Raw genomic sequence first — 20,520 nt, 5'->3', positions numbered from 1 at the left:
GTGTTCAGCCTGGAGAGCAGGAGACTGAGGGGAGACCCCTGTGCTCTGCAACTTCCTCGTGAGGAAGAGGCAGGCACTGATCTCCTCTCTGTGGTGACCTGTGACAGACAGAGAGATTGGCCTGAAGCTGTGTCAGGGGATGTTTGGGTTGGATATTAGGAAAAGGCTTTTTACCCAGAGGGTGTTTGGCACTGGAATAAGGAAGTGGTCACAGCACCAGCCTGACAGAGTTCAAGTGTTTGGGCAATACTCCCAGGTGTGTGGTGTGATTCTTGGGGTGTCCTGTGCAGGGGTGAGAGTTGGATTTGATGATCCTTGTGGATCCTTTCCAACTCAGCATGTTCTTTTATTCTGGGAATATTCCCACAGCCATCAGGAGCTCAGATCTGCAATCATCCTTGTATAGCTCAGCAAAAAGTTTTTGCTGTAACATCCAATTATCTGCCCAGTTGATGCTGTTCCTAAGAATCATTCCATTGAAATGATAGACCCTAAGAAAGAAAGTTATAGGGATTGCTCTTTTAGTTTTATCTTACAGCATGAGTCTTTCCCTCTTTTCTGCTTCCCTTCACAGAGCCTGCCTCTGCCAACCTCCTAGACAGTTGGAACAATGATATGCATACATCTGCCTTGGATGTGTGAGGGGCTCTTGCTTTCCCACACTGCTTCAAGCATTTGCTTTGTTACTGCTTCAAGGGGATGACAAGTACACCACAATAATGATTCTTAGCTGCAAATAATTCCATTTTTTTTCATAGATATGAATATTTAGAGCCAGTTCCTTCATCTGCTCTTCAAGAAAAAAGAAAAAGTTTTGTTTCTCAATAAGCTAGTGATTTATATTTAAAATACCTGTAGGTATATTTTTAAGAATGAAGTGAAATAGGCTTTAAATTACAGTGGTGATTTTGGGATTATTTTTGTTTAGATTTTTAGCAAGGGTAGCAAATTTTAACATTAGCCCTTTAAATACAATTTAATGTAATATATTATATGTAAGTTTATATTTTTGTCACATAGGGGTCTGGAAAGCACTTACAGACATGACCCTTAGATTCAAGCCTGTAGGAGAACAGGTTTCTAAAATGCTCTCTAGCCTGGACACTTTTTAAGTACTTTTGGTCTCACACAGGGTATATTTGTCCTGAAGATTAGACCCTAGTGGAAAAAAGGCAGTGAAGTCTGACTCTGAGTGCATCTTTCATCTATCTGGGTTTTATTTATCACATACTCCTTAGTCTCTAAATACAGACAAATAGGAGACTATTTTCCCATTTCAGGACAATTAGCCTGTTTTTAAGGCTAGGTACCAGAGCTCCTTAGGAACTACTTGCCTCTGAGTAGTTAGAGCTAAAAGCAGAGAACAGACTCTTTTGCTACCTTACAGTCTTTTCACGTCTTCCCTTTCTCCAGAAAAAAAAAAAAAAAAATCTCAAGTGGGAGCAAAGCCTTCTCACAAAACTAACAAGATATGTTTTTCTTCAAAGGTTCAAAGTAGTTCCCAAGATTATGTCAATAACTTATAGAAGTTGGTGAGGCAATACCATTTGATGAGATGGTACCTGCTATTCTACCATCCTGCTTAGAACTCATTAAAAAGCAGTTAATGAAAATTGAAAAACTTGCAGCATTAAGCAAGGATCTTTGATAAGAATATAATTATTATTTAACTCATTGTGTTCTAATGCTACTGCAAAGTAATTTATTTCAAATAGGGCAGTGTGATTAACATGTGTTAAGTTGGAGCAGCAGAATATTCAAACCTATAAAGCAAATGTACCCCACCTGAGCTCCTAATTCTAGTATTCATTGGTACAAATAATCTGCATTTGCTACTTAATGGGATTCTAAAATACATATATATTTAAAAATCTCAGTCATAACTCACATCTCGTTTGGACATTAGTCCATTTGCCAGCTCTGACATTGATCTGGGACAAGACTTAGGTTACTCATTCTGTTATCACATTTGTTTCCCATGTCTAAAATGTAAATGTGGATTATACTTCTCAGTCACCTCACAGGGATGTTATAAGACTGATTTTATTTAAATTTGCAAAGCTTTTTGTTGTTCTTGGCTTACTGTCTGGAACTGGAGGGCAGTACTCAAATGTGAAGTATTTCTACTATCCTACAGCAGCTGGGGACAGATTTTTCACATGCCAGTTCTTTGAGTCTGGGACATGTGGCTGCTGAGTCAAGTGGTGATGGGGCACACTGAGGACAAGACAGACAAAATGCAAGCAGGAAAGCAAACAGTTGCTTTAATATTGCAGAAAAAAACCCAAAACTAAAACTCTCAGTAAAATCACAGTCTTAGTAAACAAGAGTATAATATAAACCCTTCTCAGAAAGGTCTTTGACAAGCTGTTGTATTGATAGCTGATTCTGGCAGCTGGCAACTGCAGAATATTAATGAAGCATTGGTAGGAACACGAGCAGTTTGAACAGGCTGATTATAACTGACTGAAGTCTACAATGCATTATATAAAGATACATTATTTGTTTGTAGCATTTGCTCTTAGTTTGACCTTGTTGCTTGCTTGCTACTTTTTTTCCTTTTTTTCTTTCTCTGTTTTTTCCTTCCTTTCATGTCTAGCCTTTCTCCCTCCCTTCCTTCCTTCCTTCCTTTCTTCCTTCCTTCCTTCTTTTTTTTTTCTTTTGTTCACTAGTTCTCATATGCCTAATTAAGTTCAAATGTGCTGAAAACTTCAATAAAAATGTTTCTTATCAGATGTTATAAAAGTGTCCTCTTGTTTCTCTCCTATTATTTGTTAGCAGACACATGCAGCTCCTGTTACAGTAAGCTGGGTTCTTGTTCACTGCTTACATAAATGGGATTTATACAGGAGAACTAGAAGGAGCTTAGGAGAAAATCCTTGTGCACATCTGACTCAGGGTATGTAAAGGCTGAGGAATCTCTATGTATTTGACAGCAAGAAGTGAAGTTGATGGCTTCACTCCAGTCACCATTCCCCTGCTGCTTCCCTGGGAGGGGGCAGGCAGTGTTCCTCACCCACTGCTTGCCTATAAAGGCATAGGTACGAGCTGTGCTCTCTTGCTAGCTCTAAGCACATGATGGAATTCATATGACTGATTAAAAACACTGGTGATCTTTATTTACTCAAGTGCTGTTTCATTTTTTTTCTTATTTTGATCTGGTACTTTGCTTGTTTTTATGATTTCTACCATATTTCTTTTCATTCTTTGCAGCCTGCAATAACCTATAAGCATTCTGAAAATGAATTTTGATTTTCACTGCTTCATTCCTTTATCTTTTTCTTCTTCCTTTATCAACACTTGTTTCTACTAATGTAAAATCCTGTGGTTTTTTGTTGCTGATGGATATTGCACTTGTCATAATACTACCTATATTACTCAAATCTTACTAGTCAGGCTTAGGTTAGAGCTGGGTTTATGAATGGATTAGACTTCTTTAGGAGGGATTGTGTTTTCAGGGATTGTGGCAGGACATTAAGTGCATATTTTACAGGAGAATACTGCTTTAGCTCCTGACCACGTATGGAATGAGATGTTGGATTTAATGTTTGTGAGAAAATGAATATATTTATGTATTTGTTATTTTTTTCCTCGCCACCTTTTATTGACTGGAGCTAATACTGTCTATGATGATCATAAAGGAATATCAGGGAAGCTATTCTTAGCTCTACTTTGTGGGATAAACAGGAGGTGTGAGATACTATGATCCAGTCTCTTCTTCGTGACAGGGTAATGCCCACTGTAGGTTGGCAGACAGGACCATGCAGTGGCCTTTGAATTAATTTGCCTCCAGACTAAAGCACAGGAGAAGCCAATGCCCCTTGGGTGTCTCATTAATGCTCCTGTAATTTAATTGAGCTTTTAAAGGGAGGAAAGCACTGAACTGTCAGAGCCTGTTCTACCCTAAAGGGGTGGATATAGTGGGATCTCTCCAAACCATTCCTTAGTGACATTCAGGAACCCTCAGCATTCTTTTGACTAATGTGGTGGCTGTGATTTTTCAAAGTGCTTTTGTATTATTTTTAGGAAAAGGAGTGCTTCCTCAGTAAATTGATAAGCCATTTTTATGTGAAGAGCAATGTGTTGATGTTGTTTGCCATTAGACAAATTTATAATAGCGATAGAAGTGTTGTCATGTGAATATTAAATATGAAAACAAATATGCTTAAGCTTTTGAAGTGTAAGAAAACAATAGTTAACCTTTTTTCATTAAACAACCAAAAGTTTTCTCAGATGAGCAGAAAAACAGCTTTTCTGTGATAGATGGCAAATCCTTGTTCTTTACTTCCACTTAACTCACAGATAAGGAATTCTGCTTTTTATGGCAAATTTGAAGTTTTATGCTCCTGGACATGCAGTTGATAATTTTTATTTGTGCTCTAAGTTACAGTGGGCTCTTTCTGAGATACTTTTCCTTCTATTGGGTCTTTATTAACAAAAACAAAGTTAAGTCTCACCAAGCAGAATTGTTTCTGTTTGTCCAATTTGTCCTAGTGGCAGGCCCAGGTTTTCCTCTCTGACTTTTCTCAGTAAACCAACATTAAACTGAGACTGCGATAAGTAGAAACAAAGTACATACCAAGGGTTCATTCTGGACGTGTGTATAACAAGATTTCTATGTTCTGTGTACAGAGCAAGAGATACCAATTGCTGCCAGCAGGAAATCTCATTTATATGGTGTAGAAGCCAAACTACCTGGGCTTTAAAAATTTTGCCTAAACATCTGATGTTTTAGTCATTGCTTTAGCTTCTCCAGAGGTGTGCCACCTACATGAGATTGCAGCTGATGTCTATAATCAGCTTCAGTGGGCTGGAGAATCAGAAGTTCTGGATTTCTATCACAGGGCTAGCCAAGTAATAGGTAATCTTAAAAAACAACATTTTGCTTGTTTTGTGGCATATATTGCACGCAGTGCTACATTAAATGTACTCCAGGCACTATCCCAAGAGATAAGTATAAGCTGACACAGTTGATTTTTTTTTAGTTTTTGTTAAGGTAATTATCTCACTCCCACTGCTAATACTGTGAGAAATTGGAATATGCTGTAAGTGGCACAGAAGAAATCATGTAGGGACTTGCTGGTAATCATAAGTGTTGCAGCAACCTACTCACTGTTATCATCCACAGTTTTCAATACCAGTATGGCAGGAGACCAATCAAGAGTAATAAGTTGCCTAAATGCCCAAGAAAGAAACAGGGAGCAAAGAAGAGTTTGCAGTTCATACTGTCTCTGTAGGCTGGATTACACAGAAAAAAACACAGGGGACTCCAGTTCCGTGTTTAATAACAGTGGGATTTGTTAGTGGAAAAAATCTCAGAAATAAAAAATGGATTTTCACTGCTGTGTATTTTCTAAAAAGGCAATGCAGAATGTAAACAAATTTAAGGTTTAGATATGAGGATATTAACAATATGAAATTTATTTCAGGCCTTAGAAATTTTATGTGGATTTGAGCTGCCCAATGTGTTGGCTACACCTCTTGGAATCTCTGTAAAGTATTGTTGTGGTGACAGCTCTTACGGTCAAATCTAAATTATAAAAGAGCTGTGGAAAGGTTCCTAATGACTTCTAATATGTGGAAACAGTAAAATTAGTACCATCAAGCTCCACCTTGTTCCTGCAAGTAATATCAACATCAAAATACAAAAATCTTAAGAGTCAAGTATGGAATTTTAATACTGTGTATTTATTTTATGGATACACAGGGAATTTTATATCTCTGCTTAGATCTCTGCTTTCCAGATGTTCTCAGTTTGTTCCTCTCTGTTGTTGGTGTTGATTTTGCTGCAGTACCAATAAATCTCACACTTATTTATAGCATTTAGTTATAATCTAGGTGTAGCATTTTTTCATTGTTTCTTCTCCACACTGTAGATGGTAGAGCTACATAAATTAACCCACAAAAACTAGTCACTTTGCAATAAGTGACTAATTGCAAATACAACTTCAGAGACTAAGATCAGTGATTTTTAATAGTTGCCACGTACTGACTCGTCTATTGGAAATACTCTTGCCACAATTTTTTTTTGCAGAGCAGCTTTTGCTTCTGAAAACAAGTACTCTTGTTCTGTGGTCCCATGGAAGCTGGAAATTGTTCTTTCCTCTGAGGGTTTTTTGTCATCCCTGCAGATGACTATTAAATAATGTAGTTTGATTAGGAAAAAAAGGAGAAAAAGACATTGACATCCTGTTTCTTTTCTTGTTTTTCAGTCTAGTTGGAGAAGAGACAGAGACCAAAACAATGCCACCTGCAACTGGAGCACCAGATTATCCACCTCCTGATGGAGGCTGGGGATGGGTTGTTGTCTTTGGGGCTTTTATCTCCATTGGATTTTCCTATGCCTTCCCCAAAGCCATCACAGTGTTCTTCAAAGAAATACAAGAGATCTTCCACACATCATATAGTGAGATAGCTTGGATATCATCAATAATGTTGGCTGTCATGTATGCAGGAGGTAAGACATTAGTGAAATTAGTAAATAGTATTGCTTGTTTGTTTGTTTGGTTGGTTGGTTGGTATTTTATGGTCCTAAAGCATTTTTTTTTCTTTTAGAGCCTTGTTTTTGTTTCTCTACCTAAGATGTAGATAATTTAATTAAAAAAGATTTTGCAGTCTTTCCCTAAATTTGTGAGAGTATAATTTCCCAACAAATCAATACCCAAATAATTTATTTTGTGTCTGGCAGTACATTTGGTCAGTTTCTGTTGCCTGGTGATATCTCTCAATAAATCCAATGATGAAGCTTAATCACAGAAAATTATGGTAATGAAGGTTCATTCGTGAGCCACAGGTATTCCTCTGTAGACAAGTGGTTTATATTTGGTCCTTATTTGTCCTAAAATCCTATTTTCCATTCAGACTATGAGTAATGTTTCAAACATGCTATATGTATGACAGCTAGGATGCGGACAATCTTATTCTTGGGACTGAACAGTGAATATAAATTCTCTGATACCTTTTTGCTTGTAAGCAAGCAAGTAAAGTACAAGACAGATGTAAAAGGATTTTAAAGTATAAAGCTATGTTTAAGAACTAAGTGTCAAATCTGCTTTGACAGGCTTTATGTCTATCAGTCCCAAAGGCTAACTTGTTAAATTCTGCATGGTTTCTTCATTTTTGTCAGATTTTTTTTCTCTTTTAACTATTGGTGAGAACTAGATGCTGCTTAGGAAAAACACTTAGTTCAAAGGTGTGAATGCAGACAATAGATTTGGTATTTCCCTTTCTTTTAATGTTAAGAGGTAGCAGAAGTACCTGGAGCATCTGACTATTTGTACTGATGGAGCAATTAAATGCATACATTTATAAATGTGTGTTTATGTACGTATGTGTGAATGTATACACATAGAGACTGCAAACATTGTACTGATAGCATACTGATACTGAAACTCTTTAATCACTGAAAAGTATCACTCCAGTATTTTTCAGAAATGGTATTTGAGTCATAGCAAAGTCCAGTGATGCCAGGTTCAACAAATGATCTATTAACGGATGAATGAAGTCTCATTTTCAGCCTGGTAGTTTTTTTTATGTCTTATTTCAGTCTCCCTAATCTCTGACACATGAATGGCCCTACCTTACTTAGCAGTCAGGGAAGTAAGGAGTATGTCTGCAAAGAGGATCAGGCTATCTGGATTACTCTCTCCAACTACTTCATTTTCTCCTCTGACTACAATAATGAAGCTGGAGTCATCATAGCATTAGGTTTAACACCTCAGGTAAATACTTTTCTGTTGATGGGATAGAAAAATGGATCTTTTTTCAAATTCTGTCAACCACAGAGACCTTATGAAGATATCTTGATAAATGGTATCAATACCAACAAAAACATGCTATTCAGATATTTTGATACTATTTTTATTCATATACTAATCAGAGGTTATTCACATGCTGGTGGAGAAATATAAAAGATTTTATAGGACCAGCGACAGCAGTCAAATGAATTCACCAAAATTCACCAGATGAAGAAATGACTTGTAGTTTATTACTCCCACAAGAGTGGAGTAAAAGAGGGCATGTCTTATCATATTCAAATCCCCCGGTGTAGCACTTTCTTAAGGGTGCATCAGCACGTGCACTGTGGAGAATTACTGTGACGGCCTCTGAACAGGTGCTGAAGCAATCTGGAGCATGGGAGGAACCAGATGTTGAAAAGCTGGATTTTTCTTCTTTCTGTATGCTGTGACTTGCTGACCCTGTGCTCCTTTAACAATGTAAAGCAGGTTTGTTCTATAGTGCAGGTGCTGCTATGGTGTGTTCTCTGCATAGCATTTAATTTATGCCACTTCTCTCAGGTCAAAGTTCACCCAGGTTTTATTAACAGTGCACATGCAAATCTCAGGGTGTTCAGCTGTGATCATTTTTATCTGTGAGGTCAAATGTGCACAACTTTTCCTGTTAAATACGAAGGATTCAGTATTTCTGCCTTTTCTCTAATACTTCTCTGACTGATTACCAGTTACCAATTCCACTTGCATATTGACATTAAAATACAAAATTGTTTGCTGTTCATTCTACTCACACCTACCCCATTTACTACGAATATTATCAGCACAGGAACAGTAAGCAGAGTTGTTTGGATATCTTGTTACAGACTCGTGATTTAAAAATGCTGAGAATGACAACCCTGCCTGATATAAACACTCTTTGAAGCCAAAGCTTTTCTAGGACCACTTCCTAAAAACTAGGCCATTTAGACAATCACTGGCAGAGTATGAAATAGCAATCCGGAAAAACATTTCTGAAGGAAATCACTGCATTGTTTTTAGTGTCTGAAGGTGGTTTGATTCCTCCTTCACATTTGATGTGCTATAATGTGAAATACATGTTCAGGCCACAAGTCCAAGGTGCATTGTTTACTATGAAGTGTGATACGTACACCTGCAATAAACACTGTTCATCATGCTCCTAATTAAGGTAACCTGAAAACATCTCAGATCTGTCATCCTCATTACAGCTTAGCATTCAACCTATTAATCATCACAGTGGGGTCAGTGAATAAGTTAGACTCTGTGCAGACACTTTTTGATTTGGAGGCTGCAGCCTCTTGCAGTAATTAGCTGGCATCTGTGTTTCAGCAACAAGGTATTAACTTACCTTTCAAGCCTCAGAAAAAAGCTCCAGTAAGGAGCTAAAAGAATGTTAATTATATTTATCACTTACTTCATACTTAGAATAAATGGCATTAAATTATAGCAGACCATCTGGCAATCCATATGGTCTTCTGCAGTCCTGGTTAATTCCAGCAAATAGGTCAAGCACAGCATTCACCCTGTTAGAAAAGCACCAGGCAGAGGTGACAAATCTGATAAATCATATCAATATGAAATTCCTTTTCTTTCTCAGTCTGGCACAATATGCAGTTTCATAACATATTCTGTTGTATTTTAGGGGGTTGGTTTGTTTGTTTTCTTAAGCTCTGTCTTCCTTCTTCACCACCCCCCAACCTTTTGATGTTTGTTAGAGTTTACTAAAAAGGCATCCCAAAAAGCATGATCCAGTGATGTGATTAAGGTTACTAGTATTGCACAGCATCTACTGTTCAGGCCATGCTTGATAAAAGCATCCTCTGGAGAAGAGCAGTCGTTCAGTCTCCATGGTAACTCCTTCTTCTGCCTCTCTTGAGCAGACACTGTCAATTGCATTAAATTAAGGGTGATGGGTTTGTGATGGATTCCTACACCCAAGGGACTGAGACTGGGACCACCAGACTTCTGTTACTGGAGGACAGAAGCTGGGATAAAATAGAATTGAGTTATCCTGACAGCACAATCTGTGTTCCTGTGTTTATGAACAGATACTGGTATGAAATGCATGTTCATGTATGTATTCTTATGTATATAAAATATATAAGTATCCATATACTTAAAGTCATATTTCTGCTCAACACACAAATTAAGGAATAGAAGAAAAGGTCAAATACCTTTGACCTCAAGTTCTCTCAGTTCATTCTTCTCTTTTTCAAAACTTTACCTCTCCCTTTGTGCAGCATTATCAGCCAAAGGTGATTAAGGAGCTTCTTATCAGAGTTCGATCTGTTTCCAGCAAAAATGTTTTCATTGCTTTCAGAGTGGGTTTGATAGGAGCCATGGTGGCAGCTATGAAAGCCATGTGACAGGTCTGGTGATTTCAGACAGAGCTGACCTTGAGTTTTAGATTTCCTCAGGGAAAAAACAGTTTGTTTGCTCTCTGGTCCTAAACTCTTTTTCTGTCATTTTTCCAAGGGCAGTTTCAGTGTGTGGTTTCTGTTTCTTTTGTTTGTTTTCTCAAAAAGAACTTTTTGAGTATAACATTGGGTTATGAAGATTAGCTTGAGAGCTGATAAATCCTTCAAGCCATACCCAGCTGTGAAATGTAGGACAGTCTTGCTGGTCTGAAGTTCAGAAAACATAAAAGGTTCATTTAAATTCTGCATAATATTACTGAGTAAATAGTTTACAACACATCTTTAGACTGCTTTTGAAGAAAGATGCTATATAAATGTAAGGAGTGGCCATTACAATTTTTCAAAACATGCTTGTACTTTGAAAATGTAGCATTTAATATCTTCCTTCCTCTTCTGTATTGATTAAGATATTCAAGTCAGAAGTCAAGTTTTTCCATACAGTAGCAAACCCTTGAAGGATTTTTCATGTGACAGCACAAAAGCAACCTATAGACAAGTCCTCATTTTGACTTTGTCTGATATTAATTTGGAAAATAATGTATCATATGGTATGTTCAAAATATTTGTGATTTTATCTCAGTGGGTGTTTTGGTGATATTGCTGTGAAGATGAAATGGCGTGCACAGTGGAGATGACAGTTGTGAAACCCATGTAACACAAACAACAGATGGTTATGGATTTTTACTTTTGGGCAGGATCTGGGTTCCTACACTTTTCTTCCTCCCTGATAACATTTTCTAATTTTGGTTTTACAAATACTGGCACAAGGAATTTAGTGGCCATCCATATGGAGATTGAGAATCTTTCTTGAATTGACCTCTCTCTTTTGTCGTCAGGGACAAGTGTTTTTCCCCATCAGAATATGCAAAGTGTTGAATTTTAATAACCTCATTTAGAGTGTCCTTAAAAGCAGAACTTACTAAGTTTCTGAGTGCCTCATGGGAATACTTCACGTTTAGCTTAAGATATATGTAAAACATCTATGTCAAGTTAATTTGAGACTCACAGATTAAGGGAAAGGAGTTGTAATGAGGTTTCACAAAACAGAGCATTTTGACTCTTATTTAGCAAATGGACATAAGAGTAACAAAATATTATAAATATACATTAGTTGAGTTCTTAAAAAACAAGACCTGAATGCTAAAGCCTGGGAAGGGTAACACAGCCAGGTCTTGTATTTCTTGGAAGGCTTTGAGTTTTAGTAAAACTGGATGTTTAGGCTAGTGTTCTGCAGTAGCAATAGATGTTTAAAACCAGATATTTTAAACAGAGATGTCTTCCTAGATGTTTGGAAAACACTCTAAAATGGTCACAAGAAGAAAGGTGGAAAAAAAGCATATATGTTGAAGATGGTTTTATACATTTACTTTTCAAACAGGTTTGTCACCCTGTGTATAGGAACAAGCTTCTTTTTCTCTCTGCAACTTGTTACATTTTGCTGGACAAATAAGATCTAATTGCTAAATATTCAGTGCCTTTTGAGGATCCAATTTTGTCAAGTTTTCATGAAAAAGAGGTTTTGCTGAGATCCAAATACACTCAGGAAGTCAGTCTCAAAGCTAAGGACATACTTCCACTGAGAGAAATATGGAGTTTTTTGCCTTTTATTGTATGCTTGTGTTAATTTTGAGTAATTGTCAGAAAGACATTACATGATACAGAGTTCCCATTGTGTTTCTGCAAACCTCTTCTGATGTTCCAGCCATAGGCTATTGGTCATGGTTTGATAATACAATCACCTGGAACGTGCTTTTGAGGTAGTGCTGGGTTAATTATTGTGATTGGTGATCTTAGAGGTCTTTTCCAACCTTAACAATTCCATGATTCTGTAGAAATATTTGTGGTAACTTAAATTTAATTAACTTGAGCCCTTTACTGCAACAGATCTGTCTTATTTACATACAAGTAGGCAATGCAGATTACATAATGAACATTAATTAATAACTGCCTTTGTAAGACTTTGTATTTGTCTTGGTCTTAATTTGGTTTTATAGACAGGGATTTAAATACGTGAATCAATATTGCAAGCTTTTTTTTTTTTTGGTAAAAAAGTATTTATTTTATTTCCACAGTTTCGGTTAATAGGTCAAAGTCTAACAATAATAAATAACACGCATCATTTTCTAAGGGGCTAAAATTTTTGTTTTGTTTAAGAAAGGTATCAAGGGACAAACTGAGGTCTTTGATATGTTCATTTAGCTTGTAAAACTTTGACGAAGGAATGCTTATTTTGTGAGTACTGCAAATGTTGGATTAGTTCCCATGTAGTTTTTCAGTGGATCATACAATAGTTGTGTTCGTGATGTGTGTTGGGTAATTCAAAGGTAATGAAACAATGGTCTAGCACAACTGGGAAGCATGAGACATTTATACAGATACCAGAGAAGAACTGTGGGGAAGGAAAAGTCTGTGTATACCATTGTAGTCATCCAACACTTCAAATGAAATAATAAACCCAGCACTTTACAAAGAACTTATTATAGAATTTTACTGGTCCATTGTTTTGGAATGTCTAAGAACTATTCCCGTGTTTATTTTGGAGAATATATTCAAGGAAAACAAAGTTATACTGATATGTTTAGAAGATATTCTAAGCCAGTATCAAATGGCAGCAGCTGAGATGTACTGTGATTCCTAAAGGTACAGAGTTCTGCAGTCATTAACAGAGGTGAGTGTGCCAGGAACGTAGTGACAGGTTTATGGAGAAGCCAGAGGAGCAACAGAAATAAAAAAAATATGATGGTTTAGAATGTATTTAATGATGATATTAGGCACTCTAAATTGATTTGATGGTTTTGAAGATTTTTCAAAGACCACATGGCACATTTGTCTAAATGTATAAACCATATGAACTCCATTTCAGGAGTCAGAACATTTTCATCTAATAGTGATACTCTATTGAGATTCTGTATGTCAAAGAACACAAACAAATACAGCTTTAGTAGGTAATACATGTTTTGTGGGTGCATACAATCCAAAGAAAATCTTAGCTTTCTTTTCTAGAAATTTTGGCAGGTACTTTTTAATTGTCAAGACACAGTTAAATATTGGCATTGCAATTCTACCTGATTGTTTGGGGGAGTATATACTGGATGACATGACATCCAAATGAAAGAATGGGATTAAAACAGGAACCCTATTGTGAAACAAGGTGTTGATTTCCTCATATAATTCCAGCACATCTTTTGACAGTTTGTCACTGATGATGGAAATGTGCACCTGTCTGGTTTTCTATGTGTAATGCTTTGAAACGTTTGCCATTAAAAACTTTAAGAAAACTTTGAAAAAAGTAATGGTATCCTTCCAGCTTTTTAGCAATAGTAGGTGGAGATAATATGAACAGGATTCATGTGTTGAGTCTTCCTCAGCATAAATGAGGCCAGTTGACTAGACATCTGTTGTCAGTCGATAAAGATGGGAATTTCTAATTCATTCTTTCTGAAACTAATGTCCAAAACACATTAAATATAAAGACTTCTTTGGCTTTTGAGTGCTAAAAGAATCTAGAGGTAAAGTTCAAATTTTGCACATCTGAGTTGATGCCACCCTACATGATTGTTGCCCTACACTAATATGTTATATTTTGCTACCTAGAGATCTTGAAATCAAAGAACATTCTTATTAGAGATACACACCTATTATTAAGAATTTTGAGCTTGTTGTGTTTAAGGTCTGATTTTCTTCTTTAACCTTCTTGTGTGTTCAATGGGTTGTAATTCTCCCAAGTTACAGTGACACTGGACTCAATTGCATTAGTTTTAATGCTATTAAAAATATCTGGTAATTTTAACAGTACATTTGAGCTTGTAGATCTCTTACCTTGCAATGACTTTCCTCATACATATAATTTCCTTTCTTTCATAACCAGATAAGAAAAAAACACAACTGACTTGTCTAATAATTGGCCAAGTTTACATTCTTCTGTAGCTGATTATAAGCTGATAGAAATCTGTGGATCTGTTATATTTTCTTATCTTCTGTGAATGATTTAAAAGTTAAATACAGTTCGGTCTCTTTGTAACAAGATCCCCAAACACTTCTCTTATCAGTATCAGCTGGCAGCACCAATTTTGTCTTGATGCAAACCTTACTCATATTGCTCTCCTATGGAATAATCCTTTGCTCTTCCTGGAACAGACTTATTTGACTGAAATTTTTAGTTCTTTTACAAGGATGAGTTTTTCTGTTCTACATGCAATGCTTACAGATTTGCAGGATTTCCCAAGAACCTTGCACCAGCTTTCAAGATTGGGCTGTCACAAGAGAAGGCAGCAGATGTCCTATTTGGCCTTCCCTAGAAGGTGGAGTAATCTTACATCCTTGGAAGTAAAATTTCACTCAGAAAAGCTGCTAGAGCAGTGCTGGTCTAAATTATTTAAATTATTGGCGTATACCAAACTTGCAGAATTAATCTCTCTGTATTGTGACATTGCTAAGCTTTAAGTATCATCATAAAGTGATGCTATTACTTGCCTCATCAGAATAGTTGTAATTTTCAGACCAGCAAGTAAATAAACAAAGTGCAGGGAGTTTTACTTCTGGATATTTAGCTTAAAGACTGTCTTTAGAGGAGGTATACAATCCATAAGAAACCAAAACTCCAGAATGGTTACCATGAAACCATTTAATTAAGGAACATAAAGGTTTAAAGCTGGAGAGAAGGAACATTTTCATTGATGATGATACTCTCTTATCAGAGACATCTAAAATAACTGCCTGGGGCTCCATTGCAAGTATAGCCATTGGTGCTTATTCTGCAAGAAATGCTTAATTTTAAATACCTTAGTGATCTCATAAAGTTCAAAGTTAAAGTAATTTCTTTTCACCTATCTAAAGTCAACGTATAAGCATGTTTATATATTTATGCAAATATGTTCATCCTTAGGTGTGTTTGCTACATCAAGATTTCTTGACAGTGTGCCTTCAATGACTTAAGTGATTCCAGAGGCATTCATTAGAATCTCATTTTTATTTATATTCACCTTAAAAAGACATGATCCATTAATGATTCATATCTTTTCCTCAAATAAAATATAAATAAAATATAGAATACTAGCTTTGAAGATTTATAGGATTTGAGCAAAGCTGATGGTATTCACTTTACTGAAGTAATCAGTGGATAAAACTTCTGACTTATTTGTTAACAAGCTTATCTCTGCTTCATAAATGGAAAAAAAAAACCTAAGGACACAGTACAATTTGACCTTAAGCATGAATCTCCTAACTTCAATTTTAATTTATTTAAATTAATGGATTCCATAGAGTTCCAGTGATGCAAAGTTCTCTGAGAAGTCAAGGATCAGTGTGACTGTAAGGATTATTCATTGGAGCAACAGAGGGTGACAAAACACTTCCAGGTAGTGACCTGAAAATGCATGATTCTCACATGGAAAGAGAATGTAGTCAACATTGGAGGTGATTCTAAGGGGCTCATGCCCCCTTACATGAACAATGCCTCGGAGGACAACACAGAATGAGATGTGACAGTTCATCTCAGAGAGCTTCAGTGTGTGTTAGGTGACTGCATATACAGTAATAAACAACACATTGGGCTTATACTCAAATAAGAAACTGTAGAGTTGCAAGTTTCCTAAGACTGTTTGGTAATGAAATGCAATATGATACCCAATAACCCTGAAAAAAATGTTTGTAATTATTTTGAGCTAAGAGGAAGAATTAGTTAATGGTAATGCCACACAGTTATATTTTCAATTTGTTTATTTGTATGGCAGAGCACATTAGAGATATTTCTGAGTGAGCTTTTTGAAGACTTTTAATTTAACTAAAAATTCTGAGGATGAAAATTTTTATTTCAGCTTGGGAATAAAATTGATGTTAAAGCATAAATTTGATTAATGCAATGCTTGTTTAATTTTCTGTATTGTTCCTTAAAAATCAACTAACATGCCACATAATCTATGTGAGAGTGATTCTCTTGTCTTTTACACAGCACCATAGTTTATACCTGTGGAAAGAGTGTGCAAGGTTGCATTTGCCATTGTGATTTAGAAGCTCTTCATATTTACTTACTCAAATGTAAACAGTAAGCTGAGTGCTAAGCACTTGACCCTATGCTCAGAGAACCAGAGCTGAAGTGGCAAATGGGGTTAAGAAAAGAACAAACTTGTATTATGGAATTTCTTCCAGATTATTTCACCCGATGTTATAAAAAAATTACCTGACAAGGTGTTCAGATGTACACATTGCCTAGATCAGTCAAAGTTCTGACCAATTGCTTTCCAGTAAGATGTATTAAAACTTACTAAAGAAACATAATTCCTCCTGTAGGAAGAAAATATTACTTTCCCCAGTTACCTCAGTAATATTCTCCTCACAGGCACACATGGTAAATCTTTGCAGAAGTAGGTATATTTCATTGGATTATTTTAATGTGTTCTTGCTGAAGAAAGTCAACATAATTCTTTAGTTGAACGGTGATTCCAGAAATGCATGATGCTTAGGCAGTATCTGTAATACAAATCATGAAAAGCCTGTATTTTAATGGGCACTAATTTATTTTGAATTTATGATGCATCACAGTCATTAGAAGGAAGCTGCTTCACATTACTAGATGGAGAATATGGTTTCTGCCAGTGGCAGGTTGTTTTATTTCTTCACAGCAGCTAAAAAACCCCTCGTTCAAAAGCCACACAAATACTATCTGCAAGTGCAAAAAGATGGAACTAGGTCACCAAGCCCCTTCATGTTGCTTTTTGAAGCAGAGCTCAGATACTCCTTATTCATGTAAACAGATCTCATCTAGACTTTTCTACCCACACACTTTCAGAAAATCTTGTCTATGGAGGGGCTCTTTGCTGCTACAAGAGAAAGGACTGTGTAGAGAATGTTATGAATGTTTTTTCCTCTCTAGTCCAGCCAAAAGGCAAATGCCAAAATGGCCTTTGTCCAACTCCCTCATAATATATGTCTTTTCCACTGTCCAAGCCACAGGCTTTTCTATTAATTTTTAATGACTCTTTCACTCCTAACTTGGTCATAATTTATGCTAATTTTGATTGAGCCACCAAATAAAGGGCATGTCGCTCTTCACAGAGAACAGTTTAAAAATTTGAAAGTGCATCAAGTAAAGCTCTTTCTAAAATAAATGGAAACCTAAAAGTGACAGTTCAATGGCAAATTCAGCTCTGATGAGAAAACATATGTGAGGTGAGTATGGGAATATGCAAAGATAAACTGACATGTACTCAGATGTGAAAAGTTAAAAAATGTATCTGATTTTTCCTTCAATTTCTTTGGATGGAGTTATTTTGAGACATATATTTGACTGTAAAAGACTAGAGAAATGCAGGAAAAATAGAACAAGAAGATATTAGAAACCACACAAATTATTGAATATTCAGTAAATATTTCACTGAATATTGTTTTTAGAAAGCAGTTAAACATGGGCTCTTTAAATTTAAGCAAATTGGAAATCATAGGCTCATAGTTGACCCTAGGTTGGGTTGGGACACTTTCAGAATTTTGTACATGTTGACTGAGTTGCCCTCAAAATTTCCACTATTTCCAGTGCAGTAAAGGCTACTAATTTGAGCACAGTTGCAATGAAAATGCATTGAAAAAATGAAAGACATCATATAAATCTCATTACTGTTTTTAATCGAGTTATTTTGATAACATTTGGCTGCACATTATTCTGATTTTAATTTTTGTTTCCGTCATGTTTCTAGGCATTTAACAGTTTATATTTGCTTTAGTCTTTTTGACTAGGAAGACAAATAGTGTTTTTATTACTTTGCATATCACTCTATAATTTAACAGATTTTTCTCAATATAAACATGTGTTATTTTTTCAGTTGTCTGAAAACAGGGAAAAAAACAAAGCAAAAACCTCAAGAAAGAGACTCAGTTTTAATTGGCAACTGAATATATTTTGAAAAATAGTGGGAAAAATGTAAATTCTCTGTCATATGATCCCATTAATACACTACCACTGTCTACATTTACATTCTTAATAAGTTCCAAAAGCTAATGAGGATCCTTAGTTCCCATTTTATATCTTTAACACACAGATAAATTCCTTTCCCTCTTCTGTTTTTTTTTGTCCTTTATTTTCCCTTCACTATTCCCTTTTCCCTTTTCCCTCCCTGTTCCCATGCCCTCAGCACATTGGAAGCTACATATTTGAATTTATTTAAAATATTACTAAATATAATACTTTATTATAATATCAAATTATTTAGAAATTATATAATTATGGTTTGTAAAAGAGTTTGGGAAATTGACACAGGCTTCTAAATTTTAGCACTGAAAGAAACCATATGTATTTTTCTGCATATTAGTAAAAAATTTCTAATGAAAATTATAAAATAATGCTTTAGGGTTTTGGGTTTTTTCTATAAAATAGAGTTTAAGCCTGGTGATACTGATGTGTTAAGTGCATTTGGAAATAATCTTACAAGGTTATTGACAATGACCTAAATATGAGGACTCCTCTGGACACTTCCAAGTTATAAATACATACATCCAGATTTATACTTCTCATCACATTTATTCTAGATGAGATTTAATGATCCACTCATGATCCATAATTCACAGTAAGTGGTCCACAGAAACATCCTAGGTAATAGATTCAGTATTTTCAATTTGAAGTTTAATTATACAGTGCAAAACTGAGTAGAGAAAGGAATATGATAAAGGAGCAACTGAGAAGAAACAAGTGTCTTGTGTTTTCTCTGAAATTACATATTATTGCTTGTAACAGTATATAAGAAATTATTTCCAAGTTTAGTTAGTTATAATATCATTATGAAATAAACTGTAGGATGGGGTGCATGGGATATTGTATGAACTTTGATATGATGGGCAAATTGTGGAAGACAGAGAAATGACAATATTAACTTTAACCAAAGTTGCTGAATTTTTCAGTGTGAATGCACTATCTGAAAAACGTACTGGTTTGAGTTGGAGAGAATATGCCCTGCATTCCTGAGAACTACTCAATAGTGTGGGTTATTGTATTTATTATGACTTTTTACTCACTAAAATTCTTCTAGGCAGAATTGGCAAACTACTAGTCTTCTTCCAGGTAAAGTAGCCAGGGATTTTTTAAGTAGGGGTATAAAAATAATGAATGATAATAGGGAATAATAAATAGAAAGTGCTGAGTAATGAGCATTTACAAATATTGTGTTCACATGTGCATACACACAGATTTTTAGAAAAGACAGCTATTCCTTAAAGAAGAAGAAAGAAAGAAAAAAAAGAAAACCTTTGTAACTATCCAATAACATGGTTTGGGAAAAATGTTTATGAAGAATTAAAATAAATATTTACATAAACACTTAAGTTTCATTATTTTGTCTTTTCTGCTTTTTATTTTTTGATTCTTTTTCAAAGAGTTCCCAACAGTTATCTCTTAGATTATCTACATATATCTTATTTTCAAGTTGCTATAATTGTAATTTTTACAATGGTATAGTGCTTTGTTTTTTTTCTAGTTGTATGATCTGCCGAAAATTTACTAACAACAGAATATACAGAACTTGTTTGTCAATCTGGTTCACAGTTAGCAAACTGTAAAGACAAATTTCATAGCTAAAAATTGTAACCTGCTTTGGGAAGGCACCAAGTACTAAACACTAAATCTTCAATTAGAAATTTTTGAGTTCTTTGAAAGTGAGAGAGTGAGTTCAGAAGGTTTCAGATGAAAAATACTTATAAATGGGACAAGTATGTTCTATTATCCCTGGAAAAAAACAACCCATTTTTCTCTCTGAATCCATCATTTAGATGAGGGAAAGCATTGGGGTTTTTTTTTTTTTTTGTTTTGTGTTTGTGTATATGTAGTCTCCATGTCTGGGCATATGAGTTTTTTAATACCATTATTTTTGAGACAGAAAAACTATTAAATAGAAAACTATTAGATAGAAATACTGGTTAGTTATAAATAAATCTCTAGTTTCTGATTAGTACTAATTTCCCTTTGCTTCCTCAAAGTTGACCTATTAGGATTTATTTTAAATACTCAGAAATGGGATTCTTGCAGTTCATGTGCTGAACACAGCCATTACCAAATTGAACTTAGCCTTTCATTTCAACCATCTACAGAGACAGAAGGATAACACTCCAAAGATGATACTTCTAAAAAAAAAACCCACTACACATTTTTATGAGAACATTTGAGTTATGCCTCATGAAATACCTTAGAAAAATGCCTCCTGAAATTCCAAATGAATCCCTGAAAGAAATGGAAATTTATTATTACCTTGTATAGTTTATAATTGTGTTTACTAAAATTTATATATTAGTGTTATTATGTTTACTGCATTTCCAGGGGGAATAGTGAATAAGTCCTTGTTTGTTTTTTCATTTAAAGGACAAGTAGCTTTTTA

The 20,520-nt window shown here is 35.3% G+C and overlaps 1 protein-coding gene across 3 annotated transcripts in view; it reads left to right on the top strand.

The window, feature by feature from the left end:
• Positions 1 to 20,520, top strand: part of SLC16A7 (solute carrier family 16 member 7) — a 78,787-nt gene that overhangs the window by 38,957 nt on the left and 19,310 nt on the right. For all 3 annotated transcript variants that reach the window (XM_079304690.1, XM_079304691.1, XM_079304692.1), the window contains one exon: positions 6,213 to 6,457. In XM_079304690.1, coding sequence (XP_079160816.1) covers positions 6,244 to 6,457 — 214 coding nt within the window. In that variant the 5' untranslated portion in view covers positions 6,213 to 6,243. The remainder of the gene's footprint in view (positions 1 to 6,212; positions 6,458 to 20,520) is intronic.

The sequence above is a fragment of the Erithacus rubecula genome, assembly GCF_903797595.1.
Source record: "Erithacus rubecula genome assembly, chromosome: 4".
NCBI lineage: Eukaryota > Metazoa > Chordata > Aves > Passeriformes > Muscicapidae > Erithacus > Erithacus rubecula.
This window is presented reverse-complemented; position numbering and strand designations above follow the sequence as displayed.